At 43.4% G+C, this 19252-nt stretch overlaps 2 protein-coding genes across 8 annotated transcripts in view; one reads left to right on the top strand and one right to left on the bottom strand.

Moving 5' to 3' along the window:
- The window catches only part of exoc7 (exocyst complex component 7), a 42939-nt gene extending 33480 nt beyond the window's left edge, over nucleotides 1-9459 (top strand). For 6 of the 7 annotated variants that reach the window (XM_060844682.1, XM_060844681.1, XM_060844680.1 and 3 more), the window contains 6 exons: nucleotides 2136-2256; nucleotides 2722-2817; nucleotides 3416-3479; nucleotides 7782-7823; nucleotides 8710-8843; nucleotides 9249-9459. In XM_060844682.1, coding sequence (XP_060700665.1) covers nucleotides 2136-2256; nucleotides 2722-2817; nucleotides 3416-3479; nucleotides 7782-7823; nucleotides 8710-8843; nucleotides 9249-9351 — 560 coding nt within the window. In that variant the 3' untranslated portion in view covers nucleotides 9352-9459. Of the gene's footprint in view, nucleotides 1-2135; nucleotides 2257-2721; nucleotides 2818-3415; nucleotides 3480-7781; nucleotides 7824-8709; nucleotides 8844-9248 lie in introns of those variants that run through there. The other variant, XR_009646058.1, reaches the window with a different exon arrangement.
- A 692-nt stretch (nucleotides 9460-10151) lies between these two features.
- wu:fj29h11 (uncharacterized) overlaps nucleotides 10152-19252 on the bottom strand; it is a 153603-nt gene continuing 144502 nt past the window's right edge. The window contains exons 47-49 of the mRNA XM_060844678.1: nucleotides 14408-14506; nucleotides 13084-13213; nucleotides 10152-11107 (exon numbers count right to left, since the gene is read on the bottom strand). Of these exons, the coding sequence (XP_060700661.1) occupies nucleotides 10522-11107; nucleotides 13084-13213; nucleotides 14408-14506 (815 nt within the window). The 3' untranslated portion in view covers nucleotides 10152-10521. The remainder of the gene's footprint in view (nucleotides 11108-13083; nucleotides 13214-14407; nucleotides 14507-19252) is intronic.

The raw sequence follows: 19252 nt of genomic DNA, 5'->3' as shown, positions 1-19252 counted from the left end.
TGTAGAAACCAATCTCGCTCACTAATGTTCCTTAGGAAATCCAATTTGTGGTTCTTACCCAGCCTGGAAGATAGTGGGGAACTGCAGATGCTGGAGAAGTCGGAGTTGATTATGTGTGGCACTGGAAAAAGTGCAGCAAATCGGGCAGCATCTGAGGAGCAAGAGAGTCAACATTTCAGGCTTAACCCTTCATCAGGACTCGTGACACACCAACTCTTCTGCTTCTCAGTTGCTGCCTGATCTGTGCTTTACCCAGCGCCACAAGTTATTGTCCCTTACCCAGTCTGGCCTACATGCGATTTCAGATCCATATCAATGTGGTTGATGAGAAAGGTGCTCATATCCCATGAATGAATTGTTAAAAAAGCTGCTTTAAGTTTGGTATCAGATATGCTGTATGTTTCTCATTGTGTGCACCTAGGGTTTTGATTATACAAATAATGGAAACTTGTTTTCCCCCACCTTATCATAGGCAACCTATTTGTATACTTTTAATTGCTGGTTAAGTTTTTAAGTTAGTGTTGAGGTATTAAGAAGCAATTTACATATCCTGTATGAAGTTTATTTCCTGGTCTTGTTGATTTGTTGTATTCTGCCCAAATTTTGAAACTTCCAGTTAAGTTTTTTTTGGGGAGGTGCTTTAGTATGGAACCATGATATTTCCACTTCCCACATTATTTGCATTACTCAGTGTATGAATCACGTTTATAATTTAAAATTTAGATTGCAAGTCTCCAGTAAAAGATTCAAGGGGTATTTTAGCATGAGTGTGTGGGATGCTAGTGCCTTTTAACTTTCAATTAGTGCTGAATTCTCAGCAGCTTCATGTCATACATTGCCTCTGCTGCAGTGTGGGTTGGGACTGTCTTGGTTTCTTTTTGTCTTCTGCTTGGCCTGTTGTTCAATCTTAGTCACTGTTGATTCTGACTTCTCTAGCATCTGCAGCCCCCACTATCTCCCAGGCTGGGTAAGGACCACAGATTGTCTTTCCTAAGGAACAATAGTATATTGCACAACACCAAGGTGTTCTAAAGCTTGCTGCAGTCAGTTAAGTTTTTTTTTAAATGTGTAGCCATATTGTGATGGAGGAGGTTCGGAAAACTTCCACAAATACCAATGATGAGGGAGGTGGTGGGTGTACAGTTGTGCAGCATGCAGGGTCTCAGGGGTTCTCCGTGTTCGCAGTCTGAGGGATAAGATTTGTGGCTTTGGTTTTCTGGCAGCAAGGAGGCAGGGGAGTGATCTAGATGTTTCCTCTTTCTTTTGGCTGTTTCTTTTACTTCTGTTTGTAATCCTGTCTTTCGTATACTGAAATGGCCCTGGCAGATGGTAACTTTGTACATTTTTCACTGTGCTCTTGTATTCCTGTACTCACCTATATATCACAATAAATTCTCAATCTAAATCTGAAAATGACCAGAAAATCTTTTTTTTTTAATCATATTGGTTGATGGATGATTCGAATAGTGCTATTAAGTTTCATCTCTATTTGAAAAGGCAGATGTAGCTTTTCTCTCATCTGAGAGAGAACCCCTTCCTACAGTGCAGCTAGAAGTGTCAGTCAAGATTGTGTTCAGATTTCTGTAGGAGATTTGAGCTCCTGTCTGATTCGGGCAAGTGTTTGATCCACTTGAGCTACAGTGAATAAACCGCTCTTCTGTATTAACCTGACTTTGGAATTTGATTGACAAAGTTTGTTGATCTCTGTGAAATCATATTGGAAAAGGTATTGTGGAAACGGAAGGTAATTCAGCCCCTTGAGTTGTGTTTCTTGCATTCTTACCAGATCTGATCTGTGCCTCTACACAACTTGCTCCCCATTGCTCCATCTCCCAGAGATCTTTCTTGTACAGCCATCTCTGGTTCTCAGGATTAAAAATAAATAATTTGTGGGCTACTGGTGTGCTGACGACCAGCTGGGATGAGAGAACTGGCCACTACTGTTAGATAATCCTGTCAGGACATCCCCCTGAGTCTCGGTGAGTCACCAACTGAAAATGAAAGCTAGTACCAGTGGGAAGCAGTAGAGAATAAAGACTATATCTCCTGATGATATGCAGATAATTTGTTTTCAAAAGAAATTTATTTCTGCACCTTTCTTACTCCAATTTTAATACACTTCCCTCTCTCACTAGGCAAGATACTAGGCAACCTGCAGCTGAACCTGCACAGCAAGGCTAAGGTTTATGAAGACACTGCTTTGGGTGCAGTCTTCCTTCTCAATAACTTTAATTACATCCTGAAATCCTTGGAGAAGTAAGTTTTGTGATAATTATGTCTGGTGTTCTCGGACTGGCAAATTTAAAGCTGCAGAAGTGAAACAGAAAACAAGAACTTTGTTCTATTTTTGCTCTTTCTCTACTGGTAGAATGTTTGTTTTTCTTTTGAAATATTTCCCTTTATACCATCATATAAAGCCGTAGCCAAAACCAGTTTGTGAGCTGCTGCTAAACCATGATCCTATTCTGCACTGACAGCTGTCTGAGCCCTCCATTCTGGACTACAGGCCATTGTCTTGGTTGTAATGCATTAGACTGGATCTGTTCAAATGTCTGGAGGCAATACTGTTGTATTTTATAACTTTTCTACGTTGTGAAAGTGTCTTTAAGTTCCCAGCAGGATATAGTTGAAGAAACTAGCAAAAATTGTAGGTTGGTGCAATTGGTTACTGGTTAAAAGCTGAGGTCAACCAGCTTCCTCACTTTCGGTATGTTTGTTCAGGTCTGAATTAATCCAACTTGTAGCAGTAACACAGAAGAATGCAGACAAGACTTACAAGGCGCACATTGACGAGCAGCTCCAAATTTACCAGCGCAGGTAATCTTGGTTTAGTTTGTGCTTTGTGCTCTTCTGTCCTCCCAACCCTCTGAAGACCATCACCGTTCTGTAGATGCCAACAAATCTTCTGTACCTTGTCCTTTTTCTCCACATCTACGTGCAACTTGACTGAAGACACCACAATGAAGCTTGATTCTGTCCCCACTTAATGTTGTCATTAAATTACTTAATATATCAGAGGTTTGAACTAAAAATCTAGAGACATGAATTCTAAATCTATCAGGCCAGTGAAAAATTTAAATTGTTAATCTGGAATTAAAAACTATATTGATAATAGTCCGTATGTAACTGTTAATTGAAAGAAGGACCTTTTTTGTTTGACTCCTGTCCTTTCCAAAAGGAAATCTGCCCTTTGTGATTTTTGAATGAATGTGGTTGAGTCTGAAAGATGGATCTTGATGTGGAGGAGCTTGTGCTGTAAGAATCATGTTCCTGAAGTTGGCTTCTGCAGGAACAGTGGCAGAAATGTGGAGGCTAGGAACATTCACTTCCTGTTTTTCTTTATGAAATAGAGGGAGAATGGTGCTAATTATATAGCAGGGAACTATCTGCTTAACATGTAATCCTATTTTTACAGTTGGTTAAAGGTCACATCACCCGTAAATGAGATTAACATGCCTGTCTTGCAGTCAACAACAAAAGTAAGTGTTCCTAATATTTGTTAAATTTGTGTAAAACACTCCTTCCTGTGGCCTTGTGCAGCTTCGAGTAAAAAATGAGGTCTGCAGATGCTGGAGATCACAGCTGCAAATGTGTTGCTGGTCAAAGCACAGCAGGTTAGGCAGCATCTCAGGAATAGAGAATTCGACGTTTCGAGCATAAGCCCTTCATCAGGAATAAGAGAGAGAGAGCCAAGCAGGCTGAGATAAAAGGTAGGGAGGAGGGACTAGGGGGAGGGGCGATGGAGGTGGGATAGGTGGAAGGAGGTCAAGGTGAGGGTGATAGGCCGGAGTGGGGTGGGGGCGGAGAGGTCAGGAAGAGGATTGCAGGTTAGGAGGGCGGTGCTGAGTTGAGGGAACCGACTGAGACAAGGTGGGGGGAGGGGAAATGAGGAAGCTGGAGAAATCTGAATTCATACCTTGTGGTTGGAGGGTTCCCAGGCGGAAGATGAGGCGCTCCTCCTCCAGCCGTCGTGTAGTTGTGTTCTGCCGGTGGAGGAGTCCAAGGACCTGCATGTCCTCGGTGGAGTGGGAGGGGGAGTTAAAGTGTTGAGCCACGGGGTGATTGGGTTGGTTGGTTCGGGCGGCCCAGAGGTGTTCTCTGAAGCGTTCCGCAAGTAAGCGGCCTGTCTCACCAATATAGAGGAGGCCACATCGGGTGCAGCGGATGCAATAGATGATGTGTGTGGAGGTACAGGTGAACTTGTGGCGGATATGGAAGGATCCCTTGGGGCCTTGGAGGGAAGTGAGTGTGGAGGTGTGGGCGCAAGTTTTACATTTCCTGCGGTTGCAGGGGAAGGTGCCGGGGGTGGAGGTTGGGTTGGTGGGGGGTGTGGATCTGACAAGGGAGTCACGAAGGGAGTGGTCCTTGCGGAACGCTGATAGGGGAGGGGAGGGAAATATATCCTTGGTGGTGGGGTCCGTTTGGAGGTGGCGGAAATGGCGGCGGATAATACGTTGTATGCGCAGGTTGGTGGGGTGGTAGGTGAGAACCAGTGGGGTTCTGTCTTGGTGGCGGTTGGAGGAGCGGGGCTCAAGGGCGGAGGAGCGGGAAGTGGAGGAGATGCGGTGGAGGGCATCGTCGATCACGTCTGGGGGGAATCTGCGGTCCTTGAAGAAGGAGGCCATCTGGGCTGTGCGGTGTTGGAATTGGTCCTCCTGGGAGCAGATGCGGCGGAGACGAAGGAATTGGGAATATGGGAGGGCGTTTTTACAGGGGGCAGGGTGGGAGGAGGTGTAGTCCAGGTAGCTGTGGGAGTCAGTCAGTTTATAATAGATGTCTGTGTTGAGTCGGTCGCCCGAGATAGAAATGGAAAGGTCTAGGAAGGGGAGGGAGGAGTCTGAGACAGTCCAGGTGAATTTCAGGTCGGGATGGAAGGTGTTAGTAAAGTTGATGAACTGTTCAACCTCCTCGTGGGAGCACGAGGCAGCGCCGATACAGTCATCGATGTAGCGGAGGAAAAGGTGGGGGGTGGTGCCAGTGTAGTTGCGGAAGATGGACTGTTCCACATATCCTACGAAGAGGCAGGCATAGCTGGGGCCCATGCGGGTGCCCATGGCAACTCCTTTAGTTTGGAGGAAGTGGGAGGATTGAAAAGAGAAGTTATTCAGGGTGAGGACCAGTTCAGTCAGTCGAAGGGGGGTGTCAGTGGAAGGGTACTGGTTGGTGCGGCGGGAAAGGAAGAAGCGGAGGGCTTTGAGTCCTTCGTGATGGGGGATGGAGGTGTACAGGGACTGGATGTCCAGATGGAGGTGTACAGGGACTGGATGTCCAGATGGAGGTGTACAGGGACTGGATGTCCAGATGGAGGTGTACAGGGACTGGATGTCCAGATGGAGGTGTACAGGGACTGGATGTCCAGATGGAGGTGTACAGGGACTGGATGTCCAGATGGAGGTGTACAGGGACTGGATGTCCAGATGGAGGTGTACAGGGACTGGATGTCCAGATGGAGGTGTACAGGGACTGGATGTCCAGATGGAGGTGTACAGGACACCTCCATCCCCCATCACGAAGGACTCAAAGCCCTCCGCTTCTTCCTTTCCCGCCGCACCAACCAGTACCCTTCCACTGACACCCTCCTTCGACTGACTGAACTGGTCCTCACCCTGAATAACTTCTCTTTTCAATCCTCCCACTTCCTCCAAACTAAAGGAGTTGCCATGGGCACCCGCATGGGCCCCAGCTATGCCTGCCTCTTCGTAGGATATGTGGAACAGTCCATCTTCCGCAACTACACTGGCACCACCCCCCACCTTTTCCTCCGCTACATCGATGACTGTATCGGCGCTGCCTCGTGCTCCCACGAGGAGGTTGAACAGTTCATCAACTTTACTAACACCTTCCATCCCGACCTGAAATTCACCTGGACTGTCTCAGACTCCTCCCTCCCCTTCCTAGACCTTTCCATTTCTATCTCGGGCGACCGACTCAACACAGACATCTATTATAAACTGACTGACTCCCACAGCTACCTGGACTACACCTCCTCCCACCCTGCCCCCTGTAAAAACGCCATCCCATATTCCCAATTCCTTCGTCTCCGCCGCATCTGCTCCCAGGAGGACCAATTCCAACACCGCACAGCCCAGATGGCCTCCTTCTTCAAGGACCGCAGATTCCCCCCAGACGTGATCGACGATGCCCTCCACCGCATCTCCTCCACTTCCCGCTCCTCCGCCCTTGAGCCCCGCTCCCCCAACCGCCACCAAGACAGAACCCCACTGGTTCTCACCTACCACCCCACCAACCTGCGCATACAACGTATTATCCGCCGCCATTTCCGCCACCTCCAAACGGACCCCACCACCAAGGATATATTTCCCTCCCCTCCCCTATCAGCGTTCCGCAAGGACCACTCCCTTCGTGACTCCCTTGTCAGATCCACACCCCCCACCAACCCAACCTCCACCCCCGGCACCTTCCCCTGCAACCGCAGGAAATGTAAAACTTGCGCCCACACCTCCACACTCACTTCCCTCCAAGGCCCCAAGGGATCCTTCCATATCCGCCACAAGTTCACCTGTACCTCCACACACATCATCTATTGCATCCGCTGCACCCGATGTGGCCTCCTCTATATTGGTGAGACAGGCCGCTTACTTGCGGAACGCTTCAGAGAACACCTCTGGGCCGCCCGAACCAACCAACCCAATCACCCCGTGGCTCAACACTTTAACTCCCCCTCCCACTCCACCGAGGACATGCAGGTCCTTGGACTCCTCCACCGGCAGAACACAACTACACGACGGCTGGAGGAGGAGCGCCTCATCTTCCGCCTGGGAACCCTCCAACCACAAGGTATGAATTCAGATTTCTCCAGCTTCCTCATTTCCCCTCCCCCCACCTTGTCTCAGTCGGTTCCCTCAACTCAGCACCGCCCTCCTAACCTGCAATCCTCTTCCTGACCTCTCCGCCCCCACCCCACTCCGGCCTATCACCCTCACCTTGACCTCCTTCCACTTATCCCACCTCCATCACCCCTCCCCCTAGTCCCTCCTCCCTACCTTTTATCTCAGCCTGCTTGGCTCTCTCTCTCTTATTCCTGATGAAGGGCTTATGCTCGAAACGTCGAATTCTCTATTCCTGAGATGCTGCCTAACCTGCTGTGCTTTGACCAGCAACACATTTGCAGCTGCTGTGCTTTGACCAGCAACACATTTGCAGCCTTGTGCAGCTTTGCTGGGCTCAGTTTCTATGATAACTATATGCAGCAGTGTCCTTCCAGGAACTCAACTCACTCCACCCCCAAAACATAAACACACCCGTTCCTCCTGACTGCCCTGGGGAGCAGATCCACGGGTGGTGAGCACTGTCTGCTACCTTGTTAACCTGGCTGTAACTTACACACGGCGCTTGGTGAGTCTACCCAGTAAACCTGATCATACCTTCAAATCATCTGCAAACTGACTGGGATCACTGCGTAACAGTCACATGTAGGAGCCTTGGCTGACCTTTGGTTTGTACCTTTATCTTTTAGCTTGGGGAGGCCATGCTGCATCTGAACATAAATATAACAGTTAGCCCCGATCTTGTTTCACTGTTTTTAGATTGTGGCTGATTTGTATTCAAACTTCATTTACCCGCTTTGGCTCTGTCACCTTTTGAGATAACTAACTTCATGTAAATTTAAAAGTTGAACCTGGGATTTTTCTGGACTGTATGGCAAAATAATCAATTTGAATCCTGCCTCAATTAAGTCATAGTAATCAGCAATTTCTTTTTAGCAGTAGCAGGACCTCTGGTGAGTTATTGGTGTAATCCATTTTATTTTATCTTTTCAGTTGAAAGATAAGGAAAGACAAGCAATTAAAGACCGATTTAAGGTAAGAGACAATTGATGTGTAAGAATTTCCTCGAATGCAATGGTTTCTTCCTAAATGCATGTGACTACCTCTGCACACCTACAGGCATGTCCTAACCCCCTTTGTGAAGTGCCTCACGTTTCACTTATGTGAACTCCTGGAAAGGTAAAGTTATTGCAGCAAGATAGTTTTCCATTTCTTCTCAGCTTTATTCTGCTGTAACTGACTGTCTCTTTGCAGCTTTGTTGGGCTCAGTTTCTATGATAACTATATGCAGCAGTGTCCTTCCAGGAACTCAACTCAACTCCACCCCAAAACATAAACACACCCGTTCCTCCTGACTGCCCTGGGGAGCAGATCCACGGGTGGTGAGCACTGTCTGCTACCTTGTTAACTTGGCTGTAACTTACACACGACGCTTGGTGAATCTGCCAGTAAACCTGATCATATCTTCAAATCATCTGCAAACTGACCTGACTTGTTTGCCACTGAAAGGACAGTGCTCGCTGTGGTTCACCTGGGCAGGCTGCACCGTCCACTTCTGGACTGACTGCAGGATCACAGTGGTGATAACTCCTGCCCATTAAGGCATTTTGAGCAGTTTTTATGAAATGCTTACTTAATTGCAACTGGAAACTTCTCTCTCTCTCATTTAACATTAAAACCACAAATATTTGTGGTTTTAAACTTGAAAAGCATTAAAACAAGGGACAAGGTGGTTGCTGCGAGTGAGAACACCATACTTTTTGAATGAGATGAACATGTGTTTTGATGATTGTAAAACTGCAGAGGAATGGACCTGTCCAGGTTCAGCACTGGACAGGCTTGGACTCAGTTTTCTATGTCTGCTGCTTTGCTATGAGAAAGCATTAATTCATTTCAAAGACAACTGATTTCTGTTTTGAAGGCATTTAACGATGGGCTGGAAGAACTGTGCAAAATCCAAAAATCCTGGGCCATTCCAGACAAAGAGCAAAGGGATAAAATCAGACATGCACAGAAGGAAAATGTAACTGGGGTCTATAAGAACTTTTGGCAGAGGTAAGAATTGTTTGTTGCATGTAAGGATGAGGTAAAAATAATCCATTCATAAAAATCATATCAGGAACAGTGTGTCTGAGGTTGTGAAAAATGATAGATCGATGCAAGCCATTTATTTTCTGGATTCCACTTGGCATGATCGAATTCCAGTGTTGAACACCATGGATATTATGTCCATAGCTAAAGTCTGTATACAAATACCCTTCTGGGGTAAACCACTTGGGAATAGCTTTGAGTAGAGAATGAATACTTTGTGTTTGAGAGACGAATGCTAATATGAGTTCATGCTTCTGAAATGATGATATTGCATTCAGAAACAAAGCCTGATGGATAACTTTGGCACATTTGTTCTTCTACAAAACTTGTCATCATTGCTGACTTGTTAATTGTTCATTAACTCTGCAGGTATTCAAATGTTCCCTTTACCAAGAATACTGAAAAATATATAAAATACAGAGTGGAACAGGTTGAAGATATGATTGAGAAGCTCTTTGATACTTCAGCATGAAGTCTGTACATTGCTTTATTCTGAAAGATTCATTTGCCAATTATATATTGACAGTATGTGTTTAAAAAAAAACTGTATCCAAGTTGTATTAAAGATATGAAACACTAATTTTTATTTGTTGCTTTTAGTGATTCATTTTATCTCCAAATATTTCCATAACTCTTTCAGAATTATCTCCTCACTAATCTTTAGTTCTGGATTCCAGTTTTCACAGTCTGAGTTGAAATCGGGACGTATATTAATTTTCCTCTATCCCTGCAGCTATCTTTGAATTTGAGAATGTGGGTAGTTTGAAAATTAGAATGTGGGTCTCAGTAAAAGTGAAGTAAGTACAAAGTGCTGAAAATACTCAGCAGGGCTGGTGGCATCTGTGGAGTGAAACCAAATTAACATTTTGGATCTGTAACCTTTTGTTAGAATTAAAGGGTCACTGCTATGAAATGTTAACTTGTGCTCTACACAGATGCTGCCTTATGTATTTTCATGTATTGTGCTTTATCTGTACAAGTAAACCTGGAGCTGTCCAATCACCATTGGTGAACCCACTATCCTTGACTCAATCTGGAACCCTTCTGATTCCACTATCTTCACTATGTGGCGATCTTAACTGCCCTTGAAGGATTCAAGCAAAAAGCATCTTCTCTGCAAGCTTTTCTTATATACAGAATTATTTAAATCTTTTTATAGATATAGCTTCTTTTGATTTAATTTATTCTAAATTCTAAAATCAGTTTGGTCTCTTGATTGCAGAGAGGTGGAGGACAAAGTCATTTTAGAAAATAATCATGTAGTAGACAAGATTTTCATAGTGAACATATACTCTTTTATGCATTATTTGCTTAGGGGATGCATTTGGAAATGTATAAAAGCATTGATAAAAAATTAAGTACAAAAAGGACTTCCCAAATTATCCCATTAGTGCAATCTTAAACCTCAACCTCTTTCTTATCCGCTAATAATGAATAAAAATAAAAAAACTAGACACTCAGCAGCTAACAATTTAGGTGTAACCTTCAAATTCTAAGAAGAGCATCACCTGAAATATTACTTTCCACTGCTGCTGAATATTCCTAACATCTACAGTGTTTTCTAATTGTTCACATTGCTTTTATGCATTTTATATAAATTAGCAATAAACTTGACTAATCACCTCTAAAAATAGCATAGCATTTACACAAACAGAAACAATTCAAGTTGTTTGGCATGCAAACACTGTGCCAAGTTCTTAATTCGACACAGCTGAACATTCTGAGAGTCCCCTGCCTTGTACACTCTGTACAAGTGGTAATGATCTTTGACCTTCAATGCCAAGTCCACTTCTTGAGCTGAGAGTTGGACAAAGTTCTTCTCAGCTTTGATTGTAGATTTAACTTCAATGAAGGTCTCCACCTGCTCATCATTCATGGAGGTGAATATGACCTTGAAATCATAGGGCAGACCACTCTCCCCATTCTCGTTTGCCCACATAATGTCCCTGGGTTTGTGCTGGCTGTCACTCTCCTTCCAGTGTGTGAGGAATGCATGAACCAGGCGCTCCCCCCATTCTCCAATGGCATAATTCTCGACCTTATCCTCGTTGAACACTACTGTCTGTGGTTTTTCTATCATGCCATGTATTAGCAGCTCCTCCAAGACATCCTCATGTGGCAGCTGTTTTGTCCATACTGGAACATCAAGGGGAATGGGCAAGCAGGGTGTCTTCATATCTGCTCCACTGAAGTGGTTGTTCTTAGTTACAGATACCACTGGTTGTTGACTGCTCAACAGAAACAAAAATAATAATTGTAAAACATGAGACTCATTCCTGCTCCCATTTCTCCCACACATACAGGTGCTGCCCTTGTACTTCTGGATGGCAGTGGTTGGAAGTTTTAAGGTGCTACCTAAGGATCTTTGATGCACTCCTGATGCACTGCAGAAGTATATGTTTGTGTATGTGGCACCAATTAAGAAGGCTACTTTATTGGTAGATATTGTTTAGCTTCTTGAGCATTGTATGAGCTGCACTCATCCATGCAAGTGGGGGTTATTCCATCAGACTCCTGACTTACACATGTGGATGATGGGCAGTTTCATGGAAGGATTCCTTACCACTTGTAGCTACAGTATTTGTATGGCTGTTCTAGTGCAATCAGATCCCTAAGTCCATCTTAACCCCCAGGATGATATACAATATCACAACTAAAGTGGGTCACCTCCCTTATGTAACTTGATACTAAGTTACATCGTGCTATTCGTTTGCAGAGTGAATCACACACGCGCCAAATCCTGCCCTCTCTTGCCACTTACATGATCACATTTTACCACAGATGTTGTTTCCTAACTCTAAGAATGTTGAACTTAACATTGTAACCATCAATGCAGTTGATGCTAATATCTTTGACAACAGAAGAAAACCGGAACCAAAAACCCCTTCTGGTTCCCTCCATATTGCAAAGTTGAGCAAAGATCATAGCTTTGAAAGCAACAGCAAAGCTGTCAAAGAATGACTGAACAAGGGAGGTATGGAAGGGAGGAATTCTTCGACTGGGCTGAATGGATCTGACAATGGGCATAGTTTGCTTTTAACCAGTATAAATGTTAATATTTAAACACAGTCTGTATTAGATATTTGTGAAACAGCAGCACACCTGGTATCCTTAATCTCTATCACTGCTTCATCTGCAACCTCAATTATATTAGAAGGCATGTGCCTGCCTCAGAAACTTCAAGTACTCTAATTAAAAATGTCAATCTCTCTCCACAGAGAAGAATTACTGTTTGATCATGTATCAGCTCAGAATAGTAATGGCTCAGCTTGCCTCTGCATCATTACAGTGCTTGAAATTTTGATTTGCTCAGTTATTGGAATTTGATCTTCTGGACCTGTGCAATGTAATTAAGGGATTGGTCTGGAGGGTTTTGAAACGGCAAGTACGCTTGCAAGTTTCTGTTTGCAACAAGGTCAGTAACCAGAAGATACTTATATAAAAATAATGGACAAAAGAACCAGTGCAGTAATGAGTCTTTTTGGCACATGATCGAGAGTAGTCTAGAGGATTGATGCTGAGATGCTCTTTTTCCTTGGCTGGCGAGATAAGAAATAGGAGTCACTGCCTTGGGATGAGTGGCCAATCATTTAGGATTGTGAGAAGGCATATCTTCACAGAATGTTGACCCTTAAGAATCTTCAGCCTGAGACTACTGTGAATATTCAAGACTGAGAATCGGTTTTTGAACACTAAGGGAACAGGAGTGGGTGGGGATGGGGAGAACAGGAAGTGGGGTTGACACAGAAGTTAACCCTCCATTTAATCAAATGGTAATGGAGACTCGAGAGATCATGAGATCAATTACTGATTTTTCCTTCCTTCAGTCAGCAAACTATTGTGATCGGAGATGTGCTGCCTGAGAAAGCAGTGAAAGCAGATTCAACAGTAACTTGCAAAAGTTCAACAACATGAAAAACCTTTGGCAGGATAATGGGCAAAGTGTGATGAATTGAATAGCTCTTCCAAGAACTGACAGAGGTATGATTGGCTATACAATGCTGTTCTGTGTTGCTAAGATCCTATGACCAAGACAGCAGTTCCTTGATTTCTACTAGTCGTATTCTCATTTAGCCTTTGAAAGCAGGCTTTAGATATCTTGCCAATATCAAACATTCCCCATGATGAGCATCGTTAGGACAGGTTTTCTGCCACCCTCGAACCGTACGCTGATTTTTCTGACTTTCAACTTGCAGTATGATACCTTGTGTGGTCACTTGTAGTATCAGGAGGTTGTCCCGGCGTTTGGTTTGCAGTAGGTTCTCGGCAAGGAGGCTTGGACTGATTTGAATCTGTCTTCCACTCTGAAATTGATGCTGGATCAGTGTGTTCTGCTGAGGACAAACAGATATGATTAGGCCTTAAAAATCACTTTAAGAGATAAACGAAATAGTCTTCTCTGCAGCAGGCATTTATCAGTTACAAAGCTGGAACTAGTGACTGATGAACGCTTTTTCAAAAAAAGCCTTTAAATTTTCTTTGTCGTCTTCTGTACTACCACTTTCCATCCATTATTCAGAATTCCGTCACTCTCCTAAATGAACATGTCATCACTGATCTGCCACCAGTGACGTTTTAACTCCAGGAACTAGAATCAGACTCTGATCTGACTTTTGACTTTCGTTTTGTTTTTGTTTGTATCCTTGAAAATAACTTATTTTTCAGGAAAAAATATTCAGCCTCAAGTTTGGTTTCTACTTTCCATATTTCAGTTTTATTTTCCAAAGTTTTAACTAAAGTTACAAATAGATCAGTCATTTTAGATTGAGAAAAAAAGAATAATTTATTCTAATCTCTTCTGAATTACATTATTTTGTATGCAGTAACACATTCAGTTCTTAAGTTTTTATTGGTGATGAAAATATAAGGGAGCAGATTTTCAATATGCCCCAGTTTGGAAACTGTCCATTGCTCATAAGAATTCGAAAATGGCAGTGCGTTTCCACACACACACACACACACACACACACACACACACACACACTCTCTCTCTCTCAATGAAAGGGCGTTCTTGACCACTGTCATCCCTCAACCAATACTGTTTATCCATTTGATGATGTTGCTTTTCCTTGGAGCTTGCTGTCCAAAGATTATTCTCTCTGTTTCCTATAATACAAATGACCAGTTCAAAAGTACTTCATTGGTTGTGAAGTACAAAGGGCTTTTCTAAAAAAAAATTTTATAATGAAGTGCAAGTTATTCCTTTCCTCATTTTATTTGATGGAAACAAAAGTGTCTTTGGCACCCCGAAATGGTTTCACGGTCACAACAGGATGAAGAGAAGAATGAAGAGATTGAATTACAGGTCGTTCTGCTATAATGTGCATTTTGTCAATGCAACTTCACTAACGCAATTGACAAATTGGGGATGCTGTTTCTAAAGTGCACACTTTTAAATGTGTGTTGACTGTAATACAATTACATCGCCAACACTTAATGTGCTGTTTCTAAAGCGCGATTTTTCTATAACAAGGGGTTGCACAAGAACGCAGCGTCGCTTTATAGACGAAGTGCCTGTATTTACTTACCTTTGGGTACATGTTGGCTCTGACTGTTCTGCCATTCCTGATGGTGAGGAGGTTCCTCATTGGCTTTGGTGCTTGTGCTTAGAGTCCTATGTTGGTCACCTAGATGAAATAAACTTTTTATTCATCATGCAGTGTTGAAGCATCCAGAAAATAAAATTTTTAACAGCTGGTTAAATGGAAATGGCATTCAAGAGATAATCTTGGATATTGGAATAACTAGATATAAATGATGGCTGGTGTTAAATTTCCCCATCACCATCATCTCTGTTTGTTATTGTGGAGGAATCATGATATATTGCAAGGAGCACAAGTTTGAATTTAAAATTAAGTTTAGCTTCCGTTTCCTACAATATAATAGTGACCACACTTTCTGTTGATTGTAGTGGTGAGGCTTGTGTGTTCTAATAATTCTTGGAATGGTGCATTTGTGAGCTTTATTCTCCTGCCAGGGCCACCAATGGCAGGAAAGGTCAAACTGCACTCTAAGATATTCTTGATGGAAGAACAGGTGAAAGACATCTGTGCACCTGATTGACTATAGCACATCAAGGCTTGATACATCACAGAAACCTGACCACTAATCCAAGAAGATTGTATAGACAATGAAGGTGCCACAAGTTTGCCATATTAAAGTCTTGCACAGGCTTCCATCAGGTTCTCTTTGACAGGTCCTGTGGCAATGTAAAACTGGCAACAGGGACAGGGCAGTGAATCCTGGTCAGACGCAACAGATGCACAAAGGTCTAACAGCAGCACCCATAGCTGAGCTGAAAAACATTTGCCCCAAAAATAAGCTGTCCCACTTTATTGTGGCTGGGGAGCCAAACTCTGGGATCATCACCTTCAACATCAAAGAAAGTAAGCATTATGTTTTGAAACTTCCAGAAAGAAGAGCTGCAAATCAGGTCATGCAAACTATGAAGACCACAAATGCCTAATTTCCCTCCGTGACAACTGTACATTCCCGGGGACGTGCAGCTGAAGGAACAAGAGGGATACACCAATAATGGAAAAGCAGGGCAGACTTGTTCCTATATGCATGGAGTTGGTTTTGTTATGCACAGTATGTTCTTGGCACACTGTCAGAACTCCCCAATTGTATAAACCTAAGGCTCATTACCACCACCTCTAGCTCAGCCATAATCAACATGCATCATTGGTGTTCATGACCCAATCCTTGACTAGTATGAGGAGACTAAAAAAGCATTCCATTCTGATCAGGGAATGGTAGCCTTGGTAGGAGTTGATGCCATCTCAAAAGAAAAGATCATCTTCCTTGAGAGACTTTAATGCCAGGTTGGCTTGGATTCCGACACCCAGCAAGGAACCATTGAGCAAAGACTGGATGGAAAAAACCAGTTCAGATGATGTCCCTGTCCTGACAGTGTGCTTAGCAGTGGCTTCATTATAACCTACAACATCTTTCGACAGAAGGACAAATTGAAAACGAACATCCTAGATCAAAGCATGGACACCTGGATTATGTTATTGTTCAAATCAAAGATATGAGTGAGGTATCACCGATCCCTGAGGGGACTAATGCCTGTTGGACAGGTGACAAACATCTAACTTGCACTGAGACACCACAAAACCCAGAAGTCACACGAGAATGAAGATCAACGGCTCAGCCTAAAGGAGGAGAAAGTGAGGACTGCAGATGCTGGAGATCAGAGCTGAAAATGTGTTGCTGGAAAAGCGCAGCAGGTCAGGCAGCATCCAAAGAGCTTCAATTCCTGAAGAAGGGCTCATGCCCGAAATGTCGATTCTCCTGCTCTTTGAATGCTGCCTGACCTGCTGCGCTTTTCCAGCAACACATTTTCAACTCAGCCTAAAGGAGCCCAAATGAAGAGAAATTCAAAGTGCAGCTTATGACCAATCCAGAAAATCTTTATTTTAAAATGGAGTTAGGAATATAAAGTCAGCTGTACTAGACCCCTGTCCCCCATTGCATGGAAATGCTACCAGCACTGGTTAAATGAAAACAATGCAGGAATATGCACCCTTCTAGAACTAGGTTTGTATCCTTCACTCTCTTCCGTAACAAGAATTTATTACCTTTGCCTTGTAAAATATTCAGGAAAACTGATACCCACTGTCTTTTCGAGGACCGAGTTCCAAAAACACTCAATTCTCTAACAGAACTGTTTTTTGCCTGATCTCACTTTCTTAATTTATTGAAAAATTTTTACTCTTTACAAAAAAAAGTTGTTATAAAAATAGAAAAAAACAGCAAAGTAGAAATAATACCACATTATTATATTGCAGCAATGTTAAAAATAAACTACCGCCTACTATTCAAGATACAATAGTCTCATATTTACTTAACTTAATCCAAGTTAAAATGACCTCAAATTAAATGAAATAGTATTAAATTAAATTACAATCCAGTAAAATTAAATTCTATTACACTTACTCTACTCCACTTGCCAACCTCCACTGAAGCTCCTGTCACGGGAGCAACAGTTATTATACCCGTATTTACTAGACCTCCTTCCTCACTGAGGTCCCCGGACCACCACACACTGTCCTTGCAGCTATATAAAGGCCCTAATCAGTATCGCTGATAGGTCCATATCTATTTAATTTAGAAATGACTGCCATGTCTTATAAAATTGGTCTGTCCATAGTGCACCATACTCGTCAAATAATCTTGGGGGACGTGCTCCATCACAAGTCTGCGCCACCCTGCAAGACTTGGGAGGTTTTTCTGATATCCAGTTAGTTAGAATGTTTTTCCTGACAGTGTATAAGAATGTTAAATAACCTCTTCCCGTGCTCACCCAGAGAGGGCAGATTTGGTAGCCCCAAAAGAAGGGATACCGGATCCTTCTCAGCTTCAATTCCCAGGATCTTCTCCAGCTCATTCACTAATAGACCTCAATATCCGTGAATCTTGTAGCGGGACCAAAAGCAATGTGTGAGGGTGCCTATGCTGATTTTACATTTGGGACGTTATAGAGAAGTCCTTTCTTAAACTTTGCTAACCTCTCTAGTGCCATATGGGCTCTGTGAATGATCTTCATTTGCATAACTCGTGCTTTATTGAATATTAAAATTTTCTTTACGTTACCCCAAATATCCTCCCACATTTCTGATGAGACTTCTTCGCCTAACTCCTGATTCGAGATCCCATGTAGCCTCTCCATATTCCCCAGGTGCTCCCTCTCTGCAAATAGTGTATGGTACTAACCGAGGAAGTGCCCCCACATTGGAGCACTGGTTTTTTAATATCTGACTTGTAGGGCTTAGCCAAGGGCTTGGTGGTCTTCTGTATATAATCCCTAACCTGGAAATATAGGAAAAGGTTTCTATTAGGAATCCCGAGTTTCTGACTTAATTGATTGAAAGGCATCAAGACCTCTCCCTCGAATAAATCTCCCAAACAGATGCCATTACACTCCCATGCTCTAAAGCTGGAGTCCGTTGACTCTGGTCTAAATCCTGGGGCTCCCACTGATGTGGTGAATGGTGAAGTCTTAAGCAAATTGCCCTCACCCTGCTGCATTATCTTTCATGCTTTCACCGTATTTAAGGTAATTGGGCTCTCACAGTGGTCAGCAACAGACCTCATCTTGTCCATAAACAGCCAGCTGATGAGGGGACACCTTGCCTGTGAGGTCTCAACATCCAGCCATATTGAACTTGAGTCCTTAAGCACCCAGTCCCCCACATATAACAGCAGGGCACCTATTCGGTAGCTCTACATCTGGGAGGTTCATCACCCACCCACATATCCTGCAAAAGCTGCAGCTTGGTAAATTTAATTAGGGAGCGCCTATGGCACCACATAAAGGATCCAAGCCAACTGGTAAACCACTGCAGCACCTGTCTGGGGAACAACAACGACAGCATTCTCATAGGATACAATAACCAAGGAAGAACGTTCATTTTAATCATGGCTATACGGCCGAACCATGATATGGGTAGCCCCTCCCATGCTGCAAGTCCTGCTTGATTCTCTCAAACAGCTGTACAAAGTTAGCTTTATACAGCTGACGGAACGTGGGGTAATAAAAGTTCCCAGGTAGAGAAAACCTTTCTGTGATCACCGAAAAGGAAACTGCATTCCATCCTCCAGCTTCAGTACTTCCACCAATCCCCCATGGACATGACTTCTGACTTTGCAAAATTTATCCTGTATCCCGTAAAACTGCTGAATAATTTAATTTGTTGTGTTAATCAGGGGGATGGACTTTTCTGGGTTAGCCAAAACAGAAGGACATCATCCGCATAAAGAGTAATTTTGTGTTTCTCAATTCCCACCTTTGGTGTGACTATTCCAGGGTCCTTTTGGATGGCCTGATTACCAAAATAAACAGCAGCAGTAAGACAGGATATCCCTATCTGCTGCCTCACCCCACACTGAAATTGCTCAATTTGACACCATTCATGATAATCACTGTCTTGGGGTGTCTATATAACACTGCCACCCACCTGGCGAAGGCTCCCCCAGACCAAAGCGATCTAGATTAGCAAAGAGACATGACCATTCCAACCAATCAAAAGCCTTTTCTGCATCCAGGGAGGCCACCAAGCCCGGAATCAATCTCCGTTGACGTACTTGCACTATGTTCAATACTCTCCTGATATTATTGGATGAGCTGCAGTCCTTGATAAACCCAGTCTGGTCCTCTTTTACAATAATGGGCAACACCTTTGATAAAATGTTGAAGTCTACATTCAACAAGGAGGTAGGTCTGTACAATGCGCAATCCTCGGTGTCTTTTCCTCTCTTTAAAGTAAGAGAGATATTGGCCTCCCTAAGAGAGAGCAGAAGGCAGTCCTATCTACACGAGTGACTATACATCTCCAGAAGTGGTTCAGCTAACGTGTGTACAAACCCCT

Source organism: Hemiscyllium ocellatum, chromosome 25 (genome assembly GCF_020745735.1).
Source record: "Hemiscyllium ocellatum isolate sHemOce1 chromosome 25, sHemOce1.pat.X.cur, whole genome shotgun sequence".
Classification (NCBI taxonomy): Eukaryota; Metazoa; Chordata; class Chondrichthyes; order Orectolobiformes; family Hemiscylliidae; genus Hemiscyllium; species Hemiscyllium ocellatum.
This window is presented reverse-complemented; position numbering and strand designations above follow the sequence as displayed.